The following is a 24,646-nucleotide window of genomic DNA, read 5'->3' as shown; positions in this document are numbered from 1 at the left end:
ACCTGATCCTCTCTCAATCAGTAGACGACATGAGACACATTTGACAGAAGTACCGAAACTAACCAAAAATAGTTTTGGCCTTAGTGCTATTAGCCTATACAAACGCATTGAATAACAGATTCACTACATCGAACAACAACAAAATATCAAAAGGACGTTTCTTCTGACGTGTCTGTCCTAAATCTGAGAGATATAAGATCAGGAACAAATGTTGTTGTTGTTATTTATTTTTGTACATGTATTTAACCCTTTATTTTTGCCACTAAACATTCTCCATATTACTTCCATACATTTTTTCAACTGGTCCCGGGGGACCTAAAGACGAGTCTTGTGTGGCATCTGGCCGTCCTAAAACAGAGAACACCATCGTTTTCGTGATAGTCTCACCTTTCCAGAGGCGTCATATTAGTGTGTAGCCCAAACTGTTTGGATGCTACAGACAGAAGTTGGCAGATCTGCTGTACCGACTTCAGACGAGTCCCAAGACACTTCCAAGACGCTTGTGGGGGTCATAGAGCAAAACGTGTTCGTGAGAGTCTCATCTTTCCATAGAGGCCAAACCATTCTGATGCTACAGACGACTTTGTGAGAAGAACGATTTTCGGGATCTCATGGTCTGACAAACACCGCTCTAGCTCTGTCACCTTTCACCGCAGATGCGGAAGTGCGACATAGGCAGATGCGGTGGATTGAGAAGCATCCAATACAAAAACAGATCTCTTTTTGTTATTATGATATTTAGATTTCCGCAGGGGCGCGGACATTGACCTTAGGGGGTTGATAGTCAGTGTGGAGGAGGTGTTGTTGCCAATCCTCACAGCTTGTGGTCTGCCCGTCAGGAAGTCCAGGATCCAGTTGCAGAGGGTGGTGTCCAGACCCAGGACTCTGAGCTTGGTGTCGAGCTTGGAGGGAACAATAGTGTCGAATGCTGAACTGTAGTCAATGAACAGCATTCTCACATAGGTGTTCCTCTTGTCCAGATGTGTTAATAGTGATGGAAATGGCATCTTCCATGGATCTGTTGGAGCAGTGGACAGATTAGATTGGGTCCAGTGTGCCTGGCATGATGGCCTTGATGTGGGTCATGACCAGCCTCTCAAAGCACTTCATGATGACAGGGGTGAGCGTGATGGGGCGATAGTCATTTGGACGTCACCATGTTTTTCTTGGGCACTGGGACGATGGTCTCCTTGAAGCGGATGGGGACTACTGCTTGGGACAGGTTGAAGATGCCTGAGAAGACACCCGCCAGCTGGTCAGCACACACTGAGGATGCGGCTAGGGATGCTTTATAAGCATTCACTCTTTCGTTGAGAGTTTTCCTCATGTAAGCCTTGGAGAGCGAAAGCTCCTAGTTGTCAAGAGCAGCGAGAGTCTTCCTGGATGGCTTGGTATTGTCTGCTTCGAAGCAAGCATATAATGTGTTAAGCTTGTCTGGGAGGGAGGCTTCAGTGGGCACCACACAGCTGGATTTGCCTAAACCAGCTAGGCATACTGCTATCCAACCAGCTTACCTAATACCTAAAATAGTGAAAGGCTATATGTCACAACAGTCTGTAGTCATAAGCTGTTATGACTATTGTATGACTTTGTTATGACAGTTATGTAATGCTAATGGTCTCATTGCATCATGAACAGCCTTCACTAAGCAGGCCTGACACAGGCCAGAGAGAAGGATGTTGTTGCTATGACGTCGTCACGCTGGTCAAATATGGCTGAAGCCACCTCAGGCATAGCCTAGCGCACAACAATGCAAATAACACGTGTACTACTAGTACAGTACTACAAACACTGCAATGTGTACTAGAGACGGCAAGCGGTACAGGAGCGCCAAGTCTAGGTCCAAAAGGCTTCTTAACAGCTTCTACCCCCAAGCCATGACTCCTGAACAGCTAATCAAATGGCTACTTGCATTGTCGTCGTTCCCCCCTCTTTTACGCTGCTGCTATTCTCTGTTTATTATCACTTTAACTCTACCTATATGTGCCCCCGCACGTTGACTCTGTACCGGTACCCCCTGTATATATTTTTTTGTTTTCCATTTTTTACTTAACACTTATATTTCTTAAAACTGCATTGTTGGTTAAGGGCTTGTAAGTTAGCGTTTCACTGTAAGGTCTACACCTGTTGTATTCGGCACATGTGACAAATAACATTTGATTTGTAGTTCAGTTGGTAGAGCATGGCGCTTGCAACGCCAGGGTTGTGGGTTCGATTCCCACGGGGGGCCAGTATATAAAAAAATAAAAATAAATGTATGCCCTCACTACCTGGAAGTCGCTCTGGATAAGAGCGTCTGCTAAATGACCAAAAATGTAAATGTAAAAATGTGCCTACACTAGAGAGAAGCAGGGGAAATCTATTTGAATTCAATCTCTTTTTTGACAGCACCCCTTTTGATTTGAACGAAATCTTCCATACATTGTAGAAATGCTCAGAAATTGACTTTTTAGACCTCAATTCAAAAACATTCAAAAGATGAAGGTGCTCAAAGTTTACCTATTTTGCATACCCCAAATGGCAGTGGTCTGAAGGGATAGGTCCATTCTATTAATTATATTTATAGGATTGAAATCACACCCACCCTGAATTCAAGAGCATGCTGTGCCTCAACCGATGGCAGGCACAACACAAAAATCTCAGATGATGTCAAGTAGGATCTAAGCTACAATATGAGAATATGAAGAAAATCCCCAGAGTTTAGGCGTTTTTAGTTAATCGATGTTAGGTAAAAAAAAAAAAAAAAACTATTTATTTAAAATGTATTTTTCAAGAAATTATGAAATAGTTTGACAACACTGTTTGTAATCTTTTAAATTATATCAAACTTAACCGTTTATCTTTTCCAGTGATGAAGACATGGATGTCTCATGGTATGGTGGGGTATGCAAAATAGGTGAACTTTGAGCACCTCGATCTCCTGAATGCTTTGGCATCACTTTCTGACCCCTTCTACCATGGGGTAAACGTATACGGGAAGTTTAAATCAAAAGGGATGATGTCAAAAAGTGATTAAAAAGTGATACCCAGCGATAACAAGGTAGTCTGGTTGCTGAAAAAGCTGAACTAAAATAAGATCTGTGTTGAGACCAGGGTTGGGGTTAAACTAAAATAAGATCTGTGTTGAGGCCAGGGTTGGGGTTAAACTAAAATAAGATCTGTGTTGAGGCAAGGGTTGGGGTTAAACTAAAATAAGATCTGTGTTGAGACCAGTGTTGGGGTTAAACTAAAATAAGATCTGTGTTGAGGCCAGGGTTGGGGTTAAACTAAAATAAGATCTGTGTTGAGACCAGGGTTGGGGTTAAACTAAAATAAGATCTGTGTTGAGACCAGGGTTGGGGGTTAATTCCGTTGAGGAAAGTTTTGTCTTGTCAATAACAGGATGTTTTCTGTGTCATATGCTATGGATCTATTTATCTTCCAACCCAATCACATACCCATGGACACTCACATACCCATGGACACTCACATACCCATGGACACTCACATACCCATGGACACTCACAACCATGCGGCTCAATATAGACGCTCATATAACTATCTTTGCTGCGGGGGTCCGGGCGCATGTCCCCCCGGGAGATTTTTTTCTGTCGAACGTCTGTGAGAAGGTCCCTTCTGGTGACTTTTAAAAAATACATTCTACTCCAAAATGCATGAAAATGTAATTATGTTGACACCATCTGAAATATACTGTAACTGATGCAAGCACACGCGCGTGTGGGCGTGTGTGCACGTGTGTGTGTGTGTGTGTGTGTGTGTGTGTGTATGTGTGTGTGTGCTAGGAGCCGCTGAGCTCACCTAAAGCTGTTGAAACACTCAATGCACCAATCACAAGTCATATCCTCCGCTGCCACTCCCACCGCCTGTTAGGAGTGTGTGTGTGTCTGTGTGTATGTGTGTGTGTGTCAGAGCTATTAATGAACTCGTTATGTATTAGGAAGCGTCAGGCTGTCTGAAGATCTATTACCCATCGGCAGAGGACACACACACACACGCACACTAACAAACACACACCATCCTCCTCCTCCTCCTCCACATCTACATGTTCAGTGTCCTGTAACATGACGAGCCATCGGGAATTTATCCTCCCAGCCAGCCTCGGCTCCATCTGTGACTGTGTCCGCCGCACGCCGTAGACCTCCACAGCACACACCTGGGGAACCTCAGACAAGGTCTTTCCTTCAATCTCACCCACACTCCACATCACAGCTGCTCAAACCTCAATAGAGAGAGATCCAGAGGACAGTTGACTATCTGCTCGATTTCTTTGCATAGGAACGTGAACACACTCACACTCCACTTCTCCCAGAAGGACATCCACTGAAAGAATGGGAGATCTCACTGGAATGACCTGAGAGAAGACATCATCCTTCTTCCCTCTCTATTGTAAAAGGAGATCTACAGAGAAGACATCTGATTTCAACATCTCCTCCCTTCACTCTGCTGTAAAAGGTCACAGCTACAACTGGGGAAGTTCTTCTACTGGCCACTAGGGAAGAGAACAACTCTGCCTCCATTCAGCCTGGGCTCAGAGAGGCTGTCTGTCACTTACAGACTGGAGCTACTGTAAACAGGTCATCCTACTCTGTCTCAATGGACTATTGGAGACACTGAATACTATGAGGTGAGAGCGAAGACCTTTACCTTTCTTCTAGGGTTATTCTGACCTAGTGAAGTGGAGTATGGGAAAAAGCAAGTGAGAGGAAGTGTTAGAGAAAGAGAGGGATTGAAAAGGAGAGGGAGATAGAGAGAGTGAGGAAGACAAGAATTCAAAGGGAGAGAGGAAGGGTAAAGTGAGGGAGAAAGGAGAGAAAGAGAGGGATATGAATAAAGAGAAGAGGAACAGTGAGTGAAACAAGGAGAGAGAGAGAGAGAGAGAGAGAGAGAGAGAGAGAGAGAGAGAGAGAGAGAGAGAGAGAGAGAGAGAGAGAGAGAGAGAGAGAGAGAGAGAGAGAGAGAGAGAGAGAGAGAGAGAGAGAAGAGCTCACCTGGAGGAGAGGTAAAGGATTAGCTAACATCATATTGAAGAGGAGCGTGACTGTGTGGAAGACCTTCTGGCACTGGACAGACATCTGGGAGATGACATATCAGCTGTGAGTAGCCTATGTCTTTCACATCACTTAATGACTCAGGAAATTAAATCACTAAACAAGGGAAGTGCTCAACTATAGTATGCGTACTGCTAGTGTTTGATTTAAACAGTTAAATTGCTGTGGTATAATAAAATACATATCAGAGGAATTAGTCAATATTTGATGACCTTATCCTGAATTAGACCACAGGATGACGTAGCTTGGCGTATAATTATGTCATAAATATTTGATGACAATACTGCACAACTTACTGTTAGATTTTTTCTGAGAACAACTATTAGGCTAGGCTACAGTAGTTTGCTACCAGTTAATGTAATGTTTTTTTTTTTCAAAAGTAAGCTATAGGCTACCTATACTGAGGCTTGCTAAAGTATTCACCCCCTTGGCATTTTTCCTATTTTGTTGCCTTACAACCTGGAATTAAAATAGATTTTGGGGGGGTTTGTATCATTTGATTTACATAACATGCCTACCACTTTGAAGATGCAAAATATTTTTTATTGTGAAACAAACAAGAAATAAGACAAAAAAAACTGAAAACTTGAGCGTGCATAACTATTCACCACCCCAAAGACAATACTTTGTAGAGCCACCTTTTGCAGCAATTACAGCTGCAAGTCTCTTGGGGTATGTGATATACTGTCCGACAGCACACCTCCCCAAAATACCCAACCAATGCAGCTTTGCACGCGCATCCTCTATTCATTTAAATGTGGTGTTAGTTGGAGAAATAGTTTGATCCGCTCCAAGAATTCAAAATGTATGTGCTGCCAACACTCCAACACGTTTTCGGACTGATAGGCGCTTAACCTGACTCAACCTCTAACTGAGAAAAGTTTAGTGAGGTGAGTTTCTAAAGAGGAACCACCTTTGAAACCATAGCGACCGAAGCCACAAAGAGGCAGTTGGAGACTCATAGTTACAGACTCACAGCTCAAGGTTCATTGTCTTCTGTAGTGGACAGCAGGGATGGGCAACTTTGATGAGGGGTGGGGGCCACAAAACATCTGAAGTCATTATGAGGGGCTGCAGTGGCTCGCGGGTCTATACCTGGATGTGGTTGACCTGTCTGCTCTCCACACAGTGCTATGGAAGTGTAACCAAGTCTTCGTAACCAAGACTTCATAACCACAACACTAAAAAGAAGGCTATACAGTGAGGGAAAAAAGTATTTGATCCCCTGCTGATTTTGTACATTTGCCCAATGACAAAGAAATGATCAGTCTATAATTTTAATGGTAGGTTTATTTGAACAGTGAGAGACGGAATAACAACAACAAAATCCAGAAAAAAGCATGTCAAAAATGTTATAAATTGATTTGCATTTTAATGAGGGAAATAAGTATTTGACCCCTCTGCAAAACATGACTTAGTACTTGGTGGCAAAACCCTTGTTGGCAATCACAGAGGTTAGACGTTTCTTGTAGTTGGCCACCAGGTTTGCACACATCTCAGGAGGGATTTTGTCCCACTCCTCTTTGCAGATCTTCTCCAAGTCATTAAGGTTTCGAGCCTGACGTTTGGTAACTTGAATCTTCAGCTCCCTCCGCAGATTTTCTATGGGATTATGGTCTGGAGCCTTGGCCGTGTGTTTTGGGTCATTGTCATGCTGGAATACCCATCCACGACCCATTGTCAATGCCCTGGCTGAGGGAAGGAGGTTCTCACCCAAGATTTGACGGTACATGGCCCCGTCCATCGTCCCTTTGATGCGGTGAAGTTGTCCTGTCCCCTTAGCAGAAAAACACCCCCAAAGCATAATGTTTCCTCCTCCATGTTTGATGGTGGGGATGGTGTTCTTGGGGTCATAGGCAGCATTCCTCCTCCTCAAAACACGGCGATTTGAGTTGATGCCAAAGAGCTCTATTTTGGTCTCATCTGACCACAACACTTTCACCCAGTTCTCCTCTGAATCATTCAGATGTTCATTGGCAAACTTCAGACATGTATATGTGCTTTCTTGAGCAGGGGGACCTTGTGGGCGCTGCAGGATTTCAGTCCTTCACGGCGTAGTGTGTTACCAATTGTTTTCTTGGTGACTATGGTCCCAGCTGCCTTGAGATCATTGACAAGATCCTCCCGTGTAGTTCTGGGCTGATTCCTCACCGTTCTCATGATCATTGCAACTCCACGAGGTGAGATCTTGCATGGAGCCCCAGGCCGAGGGAGATTGACAGTTATTTTGTGTTTCTTCCATTTGCGTATAATCACACCAACTGTTGTCACCTTCTCACCAAGCTGCTTGGCGATGGTCTTGTAGCCCATTCCAGCCTTGGAGAGCTCTTTGGTCTTGGCCATGGTGGAGAGTTTGGAAGCTGATTGATTGATTGAGTCTGTGGACAGGTGTCTTTTATACAGGTAACAAGCTGAGATTAGGAGCACTCCCTTTAAGAGTGTGCTCCTAATCTCAGCTCGTTACCTGTATAAAAGACACCTGGGAGCCAGAAATCTTTCTGAGGGGGTCAAATACTTATTTCCCTCATTAAAATGCAAATCAATTTATAACATTTATGACATGCGTTTTTCTGGATTTTGTTGTTGTTATTCTGTCTCTCACTGTTCAAATAAACGTACCATTAAAATTATAGACTGATAATTTCTTTGTCAGTGGGCTAACGTACAAAATCAGCAGGGGATCAAATACTTTTTTCCTTCACTGTACATTGCTGTCGGTTGGGATTGAAATGTCGCTGTTGTTGATTTTTCTCCTTGTATTATTGATCATGCGGCTTTGTTGTAATGCACTTTTCTTTTAGTATTGTCATGTTTATATTCACTATTTTATTCGTACTCAGTAAGGGCTCTATTCAATCTGTATCGCTGAAATGTAAAGGTCATTTCCCATTCCGCAGACATATGCAGTGTTTACCTTGAATGTAGTCTTCGCTAACACCGGAACATTCCCTTTACCTTTCAATCACGCTGTAATGCTGAACTTCCGCGATATGGATTGAATAGAGCTCTTGGTGGCTTTAGGTACACTACATGACCAAAAGTATGTGGACACCTGCTCGTCGAACATTTCATTCCAAAGTTTCTATGTCCACGTTTTTTTCCAAAAACTCTTAAATATCTGCTCGGAATTAACATTCAACGATGTATGCAGAAAGAATGGAATGTCAGCTATGACATGACACATTGACTTGAAAAAGTCTGTTTTGGTTATTGAACTAAAGTAAGTGAAGTGGCTTTACACCCGGTAACGGAATTGTGGTAACGGAATTTCATCATGGGTCCCTGATCTGTACTACACAGAAATGCACAATTATGGATATGAACGTCATTCTCTTCACGGTGAAGTATCCTGAATAGGTACACAAAAAGGTATAAATATGCAATATCCTCCTTAGCATATTTGGGTATCGTTCTACACAGTGGCTATTATTTTAATGAGCTCTGCCCCCAGACAATACCAAATTTGGTTGGTCCGGGACCAAATCTGAACCAATCATAGATGTCTATGATTCACAAGTTTGGACATCAAAGTACAGCACAGTAGAGTTTAGTAGAGTAGAGTATAGTTCAGTACAGTAGTGTACTCCACTCTAGTGTGCTCTACTGTGTACTGTATTGAACTGTACTCTACAGTACTGTATTATACTTTTCTTTACTGTGGTGTACTGTGGTGTACTGTACTGTACTATGCTGTGCTATGCTATGCTATGCTGTCCAAATTTCTGAACCCAACTGTCGTTTGTGGCTACAATGATTTCCCCATTGTGGCCAATTCATTTGCAGAAATTCCGTTACCAATTTTTCGGAAATTCTGTTACCGATTTGATATCAGTAAAAACACTAATTGATAGGTCTACCTTTAACTTGTTACTTCCGTGAACTTTCCTTATCCTCCCTTCTCATTCAAGTATAAACATACATTTTAAAGATATGTGTATTTTTTGGCAGAAATATGTATCCAAAACTACACAGAACAAAAATATAAACGCAACATGCAACAATTTCAAAGATTTTACTGAGTTACAGTTCTTATCAGGAAATCATTCAATTGAAATAAATTCATTAGGACCTAATCTATGGATTTCACATGACTGGGAATACAGATATGCATCTGTTGGTCACAGATACCTTTTAAAAAAGTAGGCGTGTGGATCAGAAAACCAGTCAGTGTCTGGTGTGACCACCTTTTGCCTCATGCAGAGCGACACATCTCCTTCGCATGAAGTTGATCAGGCTGTTGATTGTGGCCTGTGGAATGTTGTCCCACTCCTTCAATGGCTGTGTAAAGTTGCTGGATATTGACGGGAACTGGAACATGCTGACGTACACGTCGATCCAGAGCATCCCAAACATGCTAAATGGGTGACATTGTCTGGTGAGTATGCAGGGCATGAAAGAACTGGGACATTTTCAGCTTCATGACATGGGGCCGTGCATTATCATGCTGAAACATGACGTGATGGCGGCGGATGAATGGCACAACAATGGGCCTCAGGATCTCGTCATGGTATCTCTGTTCATTAAATTGCTATAGATAAAATGCAATTGTGGTCGTTGTCCGTAGCTTATGCCTACCCATGCCATAACACCACCGCCACCATGGGGTACGCAGTCTGCCATTTGCCCGGTACAGTTGAAACCGGGATTCATCTGTGAAGAGCACACTTCACCAGTGTGCCAGTGGCCATCGAAGGTGAGCATTTGCCCATTGAAGCTGGTTACGATGCCGAACTGCATTAAGGTCAAGACCCTGCTGAGGACGACGAGCACGCAGATGAGCTTCCCTGAGACGGTTTCTGACAGTTTGTGCAGAAATTATTCGGTTGTGCAAACCCACAGTTTCATCAGTTGTCCGGGTGGCTGGTCTCAGACGATCCCGCAGGTGAAGAAGCCGGAGGTGGAGGTCCAGGGCTGGCGTGGTTACACGTGGTCTGCAGTTGTGAGGCCGGTTGGACATACTGCCAAATTCTCTAAAATGACGTTGAAGGCAGCTTATGGTAGACAAATGAACATTCAATTATTTGGCAACAGCTCTGGTGGACATTCCTGCAGTCAGCATGCCAATTGCACACTCCCTCAAAACTTGAGACATCTGTGGCATTGTGTTGTGTGACAAAACCGCACATTTTAGAGTGGCCTTTTATTGTCCCCAGCACCAGTGTAATGATCATGCTGTTTTATCAGGTTCTTGATATGCAACACCTGTCAGGTGGATGGAATATCTTGGTAAATGAGAAATGCTCACTAACAGGGATGTAAACTAATTTGTGCACAACATTTGCGAGAAATAAGCTTTTTGTGCATATGGAAAATGTCTGGGATCTTTTATTTCAGCTCATGAAACATGGGACCAACACTTTACATGTTAAGTTTATATTTTTGTTCAGTATAAATATAAGTGTTGACATTAGTTCCTACGTTACTTATGATGTCACTTGTTAAATCCACTTCAATCAGTGTAGATTGGGGAGGAGACAGGTTAAAGAAGGATTTTTAAGCCTTGAGACAATTGAGACATGGATTGTGCATGTGTGCCATTCAGAGGGTGAATGGGCAAGACAAAATATTTAAGTGCAACGCTGTTGGGTTTTTCATGCTCAACAGTTTCCCGTGTGTATCAAGAATGGTCCACCACCCAAAGGACATCCAGCCAACTTGACACAACTGTTGGAAGCATTGGAATTAACATGGGCCAGCATCCCTGTGGAACGCTTTCGCACCTTGTGGAGTCCATGCCCCGATGAATTGAGGCTGTTCTGAGGGCAAAAGGGGGTGCAACTCAATATTAGGAAGGTGTTCCTAATGTTTTGTTCACTCAGTGTATAATCTACTTATTGAACATAGTAAAAAGTTGGGTGTAAGCATAGGGAATGAGAGTTGAAGGAGTGTGATCTGCTCTGTACCGACACAGTGTGTCCTGTTCTCCCGACATAAACACAAGAGGATACTTCAACACTCACTCCAACCCAACGCCTATGATGTACAACAGTTAGGTCATGCTACAGCACGACCACACAGCTAGAGCTGTTACAGAGCAGGCACCAGTCAGGGAGGGGGGAGAAGAGAGAGAGAGAGGGGGGAGAAGAGAGAGAGAGCGAGAGAGCGAGAGGGAGAGGGAGAGAGAGAGGGAGAGGGAGAGAGAGAGGGGGAAGAGAGAGAGAGAGAGAGAGGGGGAAGAGAGAGAGAGAGAGAGAGAGAGAGAGAGAGAGAGAGAGAGAGAGAGAGAGAGAGAGAGAGAGAGAGCGAGAGAGCGAGAGGGAGAGGGAGAGAGAGAAAGAAGGGGGGGCTCGTTCTTTGCCCAGAAAAACACCTCGTAAACACATTTCCGCCCACGTTCAATTAAGAGTCCTCTGGAGAGCGGCTGCTGAGGGGCCACCAGGCCAACACATCACTACAGTAACCCTCTGAGAGGTGAGAGAAGCCACCAGGCCAACACATCACTACAGTAACCCTCTGACACTGAGAGGGAGAGAAGCCACCAGGCCAACACATCACTACAGTAACCCTCTGACACTGAGAGGGAGAGAAGCCACCAGGCCAACACATCACCAAAGTAACCCTCTGACACTGAGAGGGAGAGAAGCCACCAGGCCAACACATCACCAAAGTAACCCTCTGACACTGAGAGGGAGAGAAGCCACCAGGCCAACACATCACCAAAGTAACCCTCTGACACTGAGAGGGAGAGAAGCCACCAGGCCAACACATCACCAAAGTAACCCTCTGACACTGAGAGGGAGAGAAGCCACCAGGCCAACACATCACTACAGTAACCCTCTGACACTGAGAGGGAGAGAAGCCACCAGGCCAACACATCACCAAAGTAACCCTCTGAGACGTGAGAGGGAGAGAAGCCACCAGGCCAACACATCACCAAAGTAACCCTCTGAGAGGTGAGAGAAGCCACCAGGCCAACACATCACTACAGTAACCCTCTGAGAGGTGAGAGAAGCCACCAGGCCAACACATCACTACAGTAACCCTCTGACACTGAGAGGGAGAGAAGCCACCAGGCCAACACATCACTACAGTAACCCTCTGACACTGAGAGGTGAGAGAAGCCACCAGGCCAACACATCACTACAGTAACCCTCTGACACTGAGAGGTGAGAGAAGCCACCAGGCCAACACATCACCAAAGTAACCCTCTGAGAGGTGAGAGAAGCCACCAGGCCAACACATCACCAAAGTAACCCTCTGAGAGGTGAGAGAAGCCACCAGGCCAACACATCACCAAAGTAACCCTCTGAGAGGGAGAGAAGCCACCAGGCCAACACATCACCAAAGTAACCCTCTGAGAGGTGAGAGAAGCCACCAGGCCAACACATCACCAAAGTAACCCTCTGACACTGAGAGGGAGAGAAGCCACCAGGCCAACACATCACCAAAGTAACCCTCTGACACTGAGAGGGAGAGAAGCCACCAGGCCAACACATCACCAAAGTAACCCTCTGACACTGAGAGGGAGAGAAGCCACCAGGCCAACACATCACCAAAGTAACCCTCTGACACTGAGAGGGAGAGAAGCCACCAGGCCAACACATCACCACAGTAACCCTCTGAGAGAGGTGAGAGAAGCCACCAGGCCAACACATCACCAAAGTAACCCTCTGAAGAGGGAGAGAAGCCACCAGGCCAACACATCACCAAAGTAACCCTCTGAGAGGTGAGAGAAGCCACCAGGCCAACACATCACCAAAGTAACCCTCTGACACTGAGAGGGAGAGAAGCCACCAGGCCAACACATCACCAAAGTAACCCTCTGACACTGAGAGGGAGAGAAGCCACCAGGCCAACACATCACCAAAGTAACCCTCTGACACTGAGAGGGAGAGAAGCCACCAGGCCAACACATCACCAAAGTAACCCTCTGACACTGAGAGGGAGAGAAGCCACCAGGCCAACACATCACCAAAGTAACCCTCTGACACTGAGAGGGAGAGAAGCCACCAGGCCAACACATCACCAAAGTAACCCTCTGACACTGAGAGGGAGAGAAGCCACCAGGCCAACACATCACCAAAGTAACCCTCTGACACTGAGAGGGAGAGAAGCCACCAGGCCAACACATCACCAAAGTAACCCTCTGACACTGAGAGGGAGAGAAGCCACCAGGCCAACACATCACCAAAGTAACCCTCTGACACTGAGAGAGAGAGAAGCCACCAGGCCAACACATCACCAAAGTAACCCTCTGACACTGAGAGGGAGAGAAGCCACCAGGCCAACACATCACCAAAGTAACCCTCTGACACTGAGAGGGAGAGAAGCCACCAGGCCAACACATCACCAAAGTAACCCTCTGACACTGAGAGGGAGAAAGAGGGGGGGAGATAGAGGGGGAGAGAGGGGGAGGGAGGGCAGGGAGAGAGGGGGAGGGGGGAGAGAAGGGGAGAGAGGCAGAGAGAACGAGAGAAAGAGTCTAAAATCTTTGACCGGAAATGTTAAAGGCTGTCCTCTTGGTCCGCTGTCCTTTTTTTCTGTTTTAAAGCTAGTTTCCTGCAATTCTACACATGGTTACTCCTCTACTCAGAAATAGATGACACAAATAAACCTCATGAATATCAATCACCCTGCGGACTCTGAGGACAGGACCTTCATAAAAATGAGAAGAAAACACAGATAAACAACAGGGGAGAGCTGAGGAAAATGGTGCCACCACAAAACTCACTATTCAGAGAGGAGACACAGATTAGAGGGTCATTGAAAAGTGAGACAGGGTGTATTGGGGTTTGGTCTGGGTGGAAAGTGAAAATGATGTCGTTTTTAAAGAGGCACTACGTTCTTTTCATCAGCCCTTCTATGAATATGTCAACAGATTATATACCTACTCTTTCACCCCAAAATAAAAGGATACATAATTCATGTTATGCACCTGCTTTGTGCTACTTGTTATCTTAGGGAGTTGAATTAGGCTAGAATATCGAAGCTAGAATATCGAGGCTAGAATATCGAGGCTAGAATATGGAGACTAGAATATGGAGGCTAGAATATGGAGACTAGAATATGGAGACTAGAATATGGAGGCTAGAATATGGAGACTAGAATATGGAGGCTAGAATATGGAGGCTAGAATATGGAGGCTAGAATATGGAGACTAGAATATGGAGGCTAGAATATGGAGGCTAGAATATGGAGGCTAGAATATGGAGGCTAGAATATGGAGACTAGAATATGGAGGCTAGAATATCGAGGCTAGAATATCGAGGCTAGAATATCGAGACTAGAATATCGAGGCTAGAATATCGAGGCTAGAATATTGAGGCTAGAATATCGAGATAGAATATCGAGGCTATGCTGTGTCAGTGAAACAGTGCTTCTCAATAATTTAGAATTGGAGAGCAATGACTAATGCCCATCTTAAGTAGAAGGACTACCTCTCATTCGCCAAGCATGAGCCAATCTAGTGCTGTCACTAAGGAATACGATATGCCCCTGTCTGCCTTCCCAACACAAGCAAATGTCTGCCACATTTATTCTGCTCTGCATGGGCCACATACGGACAGACAGACACACGTCTTCTGAAACTGTCACAAGTTGTAAGACTAGCCTGACTGACAGCGCTGTTCATCAAAGACGAGCAAGAATATTCTGAATGACTGTCAGTCAGGACAGAGCTGAGTATGTTGTCAGAACCACACTGGCCAAGGCCATTTCAAAGGAAACTGTAATGCATTCCTTACCTGCTGATTGGAGGAGGACGTGGTAGTCCGTCCCTCTCTGAGTGGGCGTGTCATCACTAGACTCCTCCTTCTCTGACTCCTTGTAACGATCCCAGTTAGACTTCAATTTCCTCTTGGTGAAAACCTCCATCCCCTCATCCTCCTCCATATCCATCCTGTTCCCTTCATCTTGGTCCTGCAGTATCAACAGAAGAGTCAGTAGGATAGAGACATCGATCTCAAACAAATCAAGGGATCACAACATTTGTCAATGGAATGACAAAAGACATTGACACAGGTGCACATCTATAGTATTTTTGTTGAGTTCTCTAAAGTTTACAGTTGAAGGCCGTCTCCAACTTTTTCCATGTGTGAAAATTATGTTGAATTAAATGGATTAAATGTGTTGATCCAAAATAAAAAATCAACATATTTACATCCCAGCCGAGGTGAGTAGTGTCACTCAATCACTGGCCATTTGGCAGGCACTGTGCATAGCAACACTAACAACATTGCACACAACACCAGGCACACTGCCTGCCTTCCAGGACATCTACAGCACCCGGTGTCACAGGAAGGCCAAGATCATCAAGGACCTCAGCCACCCGAGCCACTGCCTGTTCAGCCCGCTACCATCTAGAAGGCGGAGACAGTACAGGTGCATCAAAGCTGGGACCGAGAGACTGACAAACAGCTTCTATCTCCAGGACATCAGACTGTTAAATAGCCATCACTAGCCTTAGTTACTTTTCTAGCCGGCAACCACCCGGTACTCTATCCTGCACCTTAGAGACTGGTGCCCACTGGTCAGTATGTAAATAATGTTTACATACTGTTTTACCCACTTCATATGTATATACTTTATTCTAGGTCATTGAGCACTGGTCATTTTAATAATATTTACATACAAAACACACCATTATATATATATTGTGATGTCACGAGAGGCTGTGTCTTGGAGGGACGTTACATCCCCCTGAGATGGCTGCAAACCCAGACAGCTATGGCTCCATCTGCTGGTATGGTCGGGAACTCCACCCCTCTATGGCCAATCTTCCCACGCAGCTGAAACAAATCAGGAGCTGATGAGCTGAAGGTTTGGGAAGGGAAGAGACACAGTCTCCAACCTGGGCTCTCTGGAGGACAAGAGTGCTGCACGTCCACTTCCATGAGGAATATAAGGATTTGGAGATACTTACCTTTGGGAAATACTCACCTTTGGATATATGCACCTGTGGAAAGACGTGAGAGACATTTGGAAGGACTTTTTGCTGGGTTGGCCACTAGCTGCAACGTGGACTACAGTAAGGCTGGGGAAAAGTTATCTGAGCGAGTGAGAATTATGACTTTGGATGTGGAAGAGACATCCCTGAACTATTAACCCTTAAAGAGCCACAAGAGAACAGAATTTTGTTATATTTTCGTTAATTTCCCAAGACCTATAATAAAATCCTTGTTTTGTTTGAACCTGGTCTCCTTGCACTACTTGGAGCAATCCCGCTGAAAGCTGTGTAGCCTCTCGTGACGTCACAGATGGTGGAGAATACAGGCACGCTCAAGCGTTAATAGTGCATGTCAGAGGAGGATACCGAAGGTTTGATCACCCAGTTTTCCAAGTTGGCCGTAGGCTCCCTGCCGACTGAAATGGAGGACATATTGAAAGCCCTTGTTGCTGGCCAGCAAGCCCAGATGCAAGCAAACGTGGCTCTCTTGGAGGAGCAAAAGAAAGCCAACCTTCTGAAGGCAGAGGAATTGCAGTTGCAGAGACAGAGGGTGGTCCAAAATACCCGCCCAATAAAGGCAAGTGACTTTATATCTAAGATGGGAGCTACCGATGACATTGAGGCATACCTGCATGCATTTGAGGCCACGGCCACTAGGGAAGCCTGGCCCAAGCAACAGTGGGTTGGTCTGTTAGCCCCCTTTCTAACCGGGGAATCGCTGAATGCTGTCCGGGACCTGGGCCCTGACCAGGTTACTGACTATGATGCCCTGAAGTCTGAGATCCTCAGCAGATATGGACTCACAAAGTTTGGTATGGCCCAGCGCTTTCACAGTTGGACCTTCCAACCAGACCAACCTCCTCGGGCGCAGATGCATGAACTTGTCCGAATCGCAAGGAAATGGCTGGATCCGCAGAGGAATACGGCAGCGGCGGTGGTGGAGGCCGTTGTGGTGGATCGTTACCCACGCGCCCTGCCTTATGAGGCAAAACGGTTCATCAGTCAACAGGCCTTGACCACGGCTGATCTGACCGTGGAAGCTGTGGAAAAGTACCAGGCCACAGCGGAGATGCTGAATGCTTCCCGAAAAGACCCCAGGAGTGCGGCCCCACCCCAAATGGGAAGAACCCGTCCAAAGGACCCCAAGGTCTCGAACCCAGCCACGTCAGGACTTATCCCGGCTCCAGGGGGAGCCAGAAACCAGGCGGGTCCAAGAAGAGTACACCAGGAGGGGGGAAACTCGACAGTGTTACCGGTGTGGGGAGATGGGACATATCTCCTGGCAGTGTGGGAAACCAGCCGATGAACCTATGCCCACTGCGGAGTCCTCCAGCTCAGCACCCACACACCGTTTTGCCTCGCTCTTGGGAGTCGTAGATGGCGGCCCAGATCGACCCCCCACCTGCCCGGTAACTGTGAATCACCATGATGTGGAGGCCTTACTGGATTCTGGTAGCCGGGCCACCCTGGTGCGTAAGGATTTGGTGGGCCCAACGTGTCTGACCCCGGGGAAAGTCCTCCCAGTTTCCTGTGTCCATGGGGACACCAGAGAATACCCCATTACTGAACTTACAATGACCAGCACCCGGGGAACCATACACACGACGGCGGGGGGTGGTTGATTCCCTCCCCGTCCCTGTCCTAATTGGGACGAGACTGCCCAGCCTTTTACCCACTCTGGAGAGAGTCTCAGGAGAGGATAACCCGAGTACCTCGGAAACGGAGAGGCAAGACTCATCCTGGGAAGGCTCCGGTGCAATCCTCCGAATTACTCACTCCCGCCCGGGCTCTGATAGGGATGGCAGGTGCCCAGACCGACACAGAGACAGAGCTACAGAATCTGGACAAAGAACTGTCTGGTCTGAAGGGGACCGCTGAGAGGTATCGTTTGTTAAAGCAACAGTTAGACATGAAGACAGAAGAGTTAGATATCCTCCAGGCTAAACTCCAACAGAGCTCCTTCCATAAGCAACAGGAGGAGCTGGAGATGCTGCGCAGGACCATCGAGGAGTGTGAGGAGACCCTGCGCAGTAGTAAGGAGGTCCAGAAGAAGGCAGAGGAGAAGTACAAGGTGTTGGAGAACAAGATGAAGAATGCGGAGGCAGAGAGAGAGAAGGAACTGAAAGCTGCTCAACAGAAGCTAAACTCTGCTAAAACCAAGGCTGATGCGTTCAGTAAGAAACTCAAGGAGAGACAACAGGAGGCTGAGTCCCTGGTCCTAGAGTTGGAGGAGTTGAAGAGAGAGCAGGCTGGCAAGCACCACGGCAATGCGGACGCCCTCTCCCGGCGTGATGCCTTCTTCGCTGCCTTTACCCCGACGAGGACGTCGGTCCCGAGGAGGGGGATGTGTGATGTCACGAGAGGCTGTGTCTTGGAGGGACGTTACATCCCCCTGAGATGGCTGCAAACCCAGACAGCTATGGCTCCATCTGCTGGTATGGTCGGGAACTCCACCCCTCTATGGCCAATCTTCCCACGCAGCTGAAACAAATCAGGAGCTGATGAGCTGAAGGTTTGGGAAGGGAAGAGACACAGTCTCCAACCTGGGCTCTCTGGAGGACAAGAGTGCTGCACGTCCACTTCCATGAGGAATATAAGGATTTGGAGATACTTACCTTTGGGAAATACTCACCTTTGGATATATGCACCTGTGGAAAGACGTGAGAGACATTTGGAAGGACTTTTTTGCTGGGTTGGCCACTAGCTGCAACGTGGACTACAGTAAGGCTGGGGAAAAGTTATCTGAGCGAGTGAGAATTATGACTTTGGATGTGGAAGAGACATCCCTGAACTATTAACCCTTAAAGAGCCACAAGAGAACAGAATTTTGTTATATTTTCGTTAATTTCCCAAGACCTATAATAAAATCCTTGTTTTGTTTGAACCTGGTCTCCTTGCACTACTTGAGCAATCCCTGCAAAAGCTGTGTAGCCTCTCGTGACGTCACAATATATATATATATATATATATATATATATATATATATATATATATATATATATATATATATATATATACACACACACACACACACACACACACACACACACACACACACACACACACAGTGGGGAGAACAAGTATTTGATACACTGCCGATTTTGCAGGTTTTCCTACTTACAAAGCATGTAGAGGTCTGTAATTTTTAACATAGGTACACTTCAACTGTGAGAGACGGAATATAAAACAAAAATCCAGAAAATCACATTGTATGATTTTTAAGTAATTAATTTGCATTTTATTGCAAGTAAGAATTCCTGCTCTCACAGATCTGTTAGTTTTACTTTAAGAAGCCCTCCTGTTCTCCACTCATTACCTGTATTAACTGCACCTGTTTGAACTCGTTACCTGTATAAAAGACACCTGTCCACACACTCAATCAAACAGACTCCAACCTCTCCACAATGGCCAAGACCAGAGAGCTGTGTAAGGACATCAGTGATAAAATTGTAGACCTGCACAAGGCTGGGATGGGCTACAGGACAATAGGCAAGCAGCTTGGTGAGAAGGCAACAACTGTTGACGCAATTATTCGAAAATGGAAGAAGTTCAAGATGACGGTCAATCACCCTCGGTCTGGGGCTCCATGCAAGATCTCACCTCGTGGGGCATCAATGATCATGAGGAAGGTGAGGGATCAGCCCAGAACTACACGGCAGGACCTGGTCAATGACCTGAAGAGAGCTGGGACCACAGTCTCAAAGAAAACCATTAGTAACACACTACGCCGTCATGGATTAAATTCCTGCAATGCACGCAAGGTCCCCCTGCTCAAGCCAGCGCTTGTCCAGGCCCATCTGAAGTTTGCCAATGACCATCTGGATGATCCAGAGGAGGAATGGGAGAAGGTCATGTGGTCTGATGAGACAAAAATAGAGCTTTTTGGTCTAAACTCCACTCGCCGTGTTTGGAGGAAGAAGAAGGATGAGTACAACCCCAAGAACACCATCCCAACCGTGAAGCATGGAGGTGGAAACATCATTCTTTGGGGATGCTTTTCTGCAAAGGGGACAGGACGACTGCACCGTATTGAGTGGAGGATGGATGGGGCCATGTATCGCGAAATCTTGGCCAACACCCTCCTTCCCTCAGTAAGAGCATTGAAGATGGGTCGTGGTTGGGTCTTCCAGCATGACAACGACCCGAAACACACAGCCAGGGCAACTAAGGAGTGGCTCCGTAAGAAGCATCTCAAGGTCCTGGAGTGGCCTAGCCAGTATCCAGACCTGAACCCAATAGAACATCTTTGGAGGGAACTGAAAGTCCGTATTGCCCAGCGACAGCCCCGAAAACTGAAGGATCTGGAGAAGGTCTGTAGGTGGTGGAGTGGGCCAAAATCCCTGCTGCAGTGTGTGCAAACCTGGTCAAGACCTACAGGAAACGTATGATCTCTGTAATTGCAAACAAAGGTTTCTGTACCAAATATTAAGTTCTGCTTTTCTGATGTATCAAATACTTATGTCATGCAATAAAAAGCAAATGTTTTACTTAAAAATCATACAATGTGATTTTCTGGATTTTTGTTTTAGATTCCATCTCTCACAGTTGAAGTGTAGCTATGATAAAAATTACAGACCTCTACATGCTTTGTAAGTAGGAAAACCTGCAAAATCGGCAGTGTATCAAATACTTGTTCTCCCCACTGTATATATAAACAGCATGAGCATTATACAGGTGCACCTTGTGCTGGGGACAATAAAAGGCCACTAAAATGTGCCGTTTTGTCACAACACAATGCCACAGATGTCTCAGGTTTTGAGGGAGCGTGCAATTGGTATGTTGACTGCAGGAATGTCCACCAGAGCTGTTGCCAGATAATTTAATGTTAATTTCTCTACCATAAGCCGTTTGAGAATTTGGCAGAACGTCCAACCGGTCTCACAACCACAGACCCGTGTATGGCGTTGTGTGGGCAACCAATTTGCTGATAACAACATTGTGAACAGAGTGCCCCATGGTGGCATTGGTGTTATGGTATGGGCAGGCATAAGCTACAGACAATGAACACAATTGCATTTTATCGATGGCAATTTAAATGCACAGAAATACCGTGACGAGATCCAGAGGCCAATTTATTTTAAGGTATCTGTGACCAACAGATGCATATCTGTATTCCCATTTATGTGAAATCAATAGATTAGGGCCTAATTAAATGTATTTCAATTGACTGATTCCCTCATATGACCTGTAACTCAGTAAAATCTTTGAAATTGTTGCGTTTATATTTCTGTTCAGTATAGTTTCCATGGTGCTAAAATACTGAATCTTAGGAGTCCAGACACCCAGAAATGGGAGTTGAGGAATCGATTATGTTGGAGTCGACTCCCCACCACTACTTCCAATGATGCGTCTTTCACTTGGATCGATAGCTAGACAATTTTTGTTCAAAGACTTTTCGGAGATGTTCAACATATCAGCTAACTAAGATAGCTAATAAACTGATGCTAATAAACAGCTATTTGAGTGTGCTAGACCGAACTTTAACCAGCTCCTCACCCTTCCAAATGATGGGGTAGGTTGACAGCCACGGCCACGGCCTCGATAATGATCCCTTTTTCCCCTTCCAGTTCCATATCGTCCTCTTCCCCGGACCCTGTGCTCACCACCCGAGTTCCCGCTGTCACTTCCCCCGCCACCTCCACCTCCACCTCCACCTCCACCTCCACCTCCACTTCCACCTCCACCTCTCTTCCAGCTTGTTTGACGACCCCTGTTCGGTTTTCCCTCCATCGCTATCTAATGAGCATTGTACTGTTTAGAGTGTAACACCAATACAAAGCTATAGGTGTTACATGTAATATCGTCCTCCGAGAAAAGGCAACGTTCAACAGGCTGCGTCATTGGTTCCGCCTGACAATGATTAATAATTGAATGACCACAAAATGTAATGACTCCAAGATATGAGAAACATGAATGACAAATGAATGTTTAAATACTTAAAACCAAACAGAAAACTTCAGTCATCAACATTTATCATATGACAAATTACAAAGCCTAAACTGATTTGGAAAGATCCACCGACATGTACAGTAGATTGTGTCTTATCCTTGTATTTTCTTTTCTTTCAGGGGAGCCACAGAGAGACAATTCCCTATCTATCTCCTCACTGTAACATAGCTAGACAGCCACTGAACCAACAAAATGGACGTCGAGGACCTCCAGATCCAAAACTCAACATTTGATGGCAACACATCAGACATTCAGCCTGTCCCACACAACCTATGGGAGGTCATCACCATAGCGACCGTATCGGCCATCGTCAGCCTGATAACAGTCGTAGGCAATGTTCTGGTGATGCTGTCGTTCAAGGTCAACAGTCAACTAAAGACAGTCAACAACTACTACCTTCTCAGCTTAGCCTTCGCTGACCTCATAATAGGAGCCGTGTCCATGAACTTATACACCTCATACATCCTAATGGGCTATTGGTCCTTAGGGAACCTAGCCTGTGACCTCTGGTTAGCCCTGGATTACGTGGCCAGCAATGCCTCCGTTATGAACTTGTTAGTCATCAGTTTCGACAGATATTTCTCCATCACAAGGCCGCTGACCTATAGGGCCAAGAGGACACCAAAGAGAGCAGCTATTATGATTGGCTTAGCGTGGTTGGTCTCATTTGTCCTCTGGGTGCCGCCGATCCTGTGCTGGCAGTACTTTGCGGGCGAGAGGACAGTTTCGGCGGACCAGTGCCAGATCCAGTTCTTCTCTGAGCCGGTGATCACGTTCGGCACGGCCATCGCTGCGTTCTACATCCCCGTCTCCATCATGACCCTCCTCTACAGTAGGATCTACAAGGAGACAGAGAAACGCACCAAGGACCTGGCTGAGCTGCAGGGCCTCACCACATCTGATCACCCAGAGACTGCTAATGAACCCCAGAAAACGGTTCTGTTACGGTCCTGTTTCGGCTCAAGCAACGACAGGAGGGACAGGAGGAACCAGGCCTCGTGGTCCTCGTCCAACCAGAGCAACGTCACCAAGACCACAACTCGGTCGGATGAGCTGGCCTGGGCCCGAGCCGACCAGATCACCTCCTTCAACAGCTACACCTCGTCCGAGGAGACTCACCATTCCGTTTCCGCGGCAACCTCTCAGGGGTCATCCAAAGGTAAAGTTCAAAGTCAGACAGAGAACGGACAGACGGCCGCCGATTGCGGTGATAACGAAGAAGGCAAGTATTTCCCGACCGCCACCCCACCGCCGAAAAAACCCAGCAAGAAGGGAATCTCCTACAAGTTCAAATTGATCTCGAAGGATACCAGCAGCCCTCCTCAGAATGACAAAACCACCAACAACACAGACCCCAAAACAGCTCCTCCATGTCCCTCTGAGTCTGACCTTATAGGTCAGAACCACCACCAGAACTCCTCTCCATCCTCCTCCACCACCCCCACCCCCAAGCCCATGGACCCCTCCCTGAAGAGCCAGATCACCAAGAGGAAGAGGATGGTCCTCATCAAGGAGAAGAAGGCTGCCCAGACCCTCAGTGCCATCCTCCTGGCCTTCATCCTAACATGGACGCCGTACAACATCATGGTGCTCATCTCCACCTTCTGTTCTGACTGTATCCCTGTGTCCCTCTGGCACCTGGGCTACTGGCTGTGCTATGTCAACAGCACCATCAACCCCATGTGTTATGCATTGTGTAATAAGACATTTCAGAAGACCTTTAAGATGCTGTTGATGTGTCAGTGGAGGAAGAAGAGAGGGGAGGATAAGCTGTACTGGTGCGGACAGAACCCGGCCATCAACAGCAAGATGACATGATGTGGTGTGGAATATAGAATATGCATATTTGGGCATTCAGCAGCAGACCCTTTTATCCAAAATGACTTTTTGTACAGCAGATATGTTTAGCAAATGTGGCCCATATGGTATTAAAAACTAAATGTGCACCCAGTGGGGGCCCCAGAACCGAGTTCGGGAAACCCTGATGTAGAGTTGGTATAGAAAGTCCCCTTTCAAAAATGTTCACCTTTTGTTGCCTGACAGCCTGAAATGAAAACACATTAAATCAGACTTTTTCCGGCTTTATTTATACACAGTAACCCACAATATCAAAGTGAGAAAAATAATAATCTCATAAACTCTGAAAATTTATACAAATGTAAAGAGTAAAATACCCTATTTGGATAACTGAACACCCCTGAGTTAATACTTGGTGGAACCACCTTTTGCTTGAATTACGGCCATGAGTCTCTTTGAATACGTCTCTACTAACTTTGCACATCTAGACTGCAATATTTTCCCATTCTTCCTTGCAGAATTGTTCAAGCTCAGTCAAATTGCTTGGTGACCGCTCATGGACTGCACTCTTCAAGTCATTCCACAGATTCTCGATGGGATTTAGGGTTGGGGCTCTGACTAGGTCACTCAAGGACATTCACCTTCTTGTCCTTCAGCCACTGTACGGTTGCTTTGGCGGTGTGCTTTGGGTCATTGTCATGTTGAAACGTGAACCATCTTCCCTTTTTCAACTTCCTGTCAGAGGGCTGCAGGTTCTCCTCAAGAATCTGTCGGTATTTTGCACTGTCCATTTTCCCTTCTTTCCTGACAATTGCTCCAGTCCCTGCTGAAGGGAAACACCCCCACAACAGGATGCTGCCACCGCCGTGCTTTACTGTAGTCACGGTGTTCTTTGGGTGGAAAGATGTATTGGGTTTTTGCCAGACATATCGTTTTGCGTTCAGGCCAAAAAGTTCACTGTTGGTGT

General features: G+C 46.0%; 2 protein-coding genes across 2 annotated transcripts in view; one reads left to right on the top strand and one right to left on the bottom strand.

The window, feature by feature from the left end:
* aven (apoptosis, caspase activation inhibitor) overlaps window positions 1-21,669 on the bottom strand; it is a 55,676-nt gene extending 34,007 nt beyond the window's left edge. Inside the window, exons 1-2 of the mRNA XM_041860007.1 lie at window positions 21,430-21,669; window positions 14,732-14,906 (exon numbers count right to left, since the gene is read on the bottom strand). Of these exons, the coding sequence (XP_041715941.1) occupies window positions 14,732-14,906; window positions 21,430-21,663 (409 nt within the window). The 5' untranslated portion in view covers window positions 21,664-21,669. The remainder of the gene's footprint in view (window positions 1-14,731; window positions 14,907-21,429) is intronic.
* Window positions 21,670-22,212: 543 nt separating this feature from the next.
* Window positions 22,213-23,700, top strand: LOC121549358 (muscarinic acetylcholine receptor M5-like). Its single transcript, XM_041861209.2, has one exon. It carries the CDS (start codon window positions 22,228-22,230, stop codon window positions 23,698-23,700), a length of 1,473 nt encoding a protein of 490 aa, XP_041717143.1. The 5' UTR covers window positions 22,213-22,227.
* The last annotated feature ends 946 nt before the right edge of the window (window positions 23,701-24,646 follow it).

The sequence above is a fragment of the Coregonus clupeaformis genome, chromosome 33, assembly GCF_020615455.1.
Source record: "Coregonus clupeaformis isolate EN_2021a chromosome 33, ASM2061545v1, whole genome shotgun sequence".
In the NCBI taxonomy this organism is placed as follows: Eukaryota; Metazoa; Chordata; class Actinopteri; order Salmoniformes; family Salmonidae; genus Coregonus; species Coregonus clupeaformis.
The sequence above is the reverse complement of the archived record's forward strand: the minus strand, read 5'-3'. Positions and strand labels throughout refer to the sequence as shown.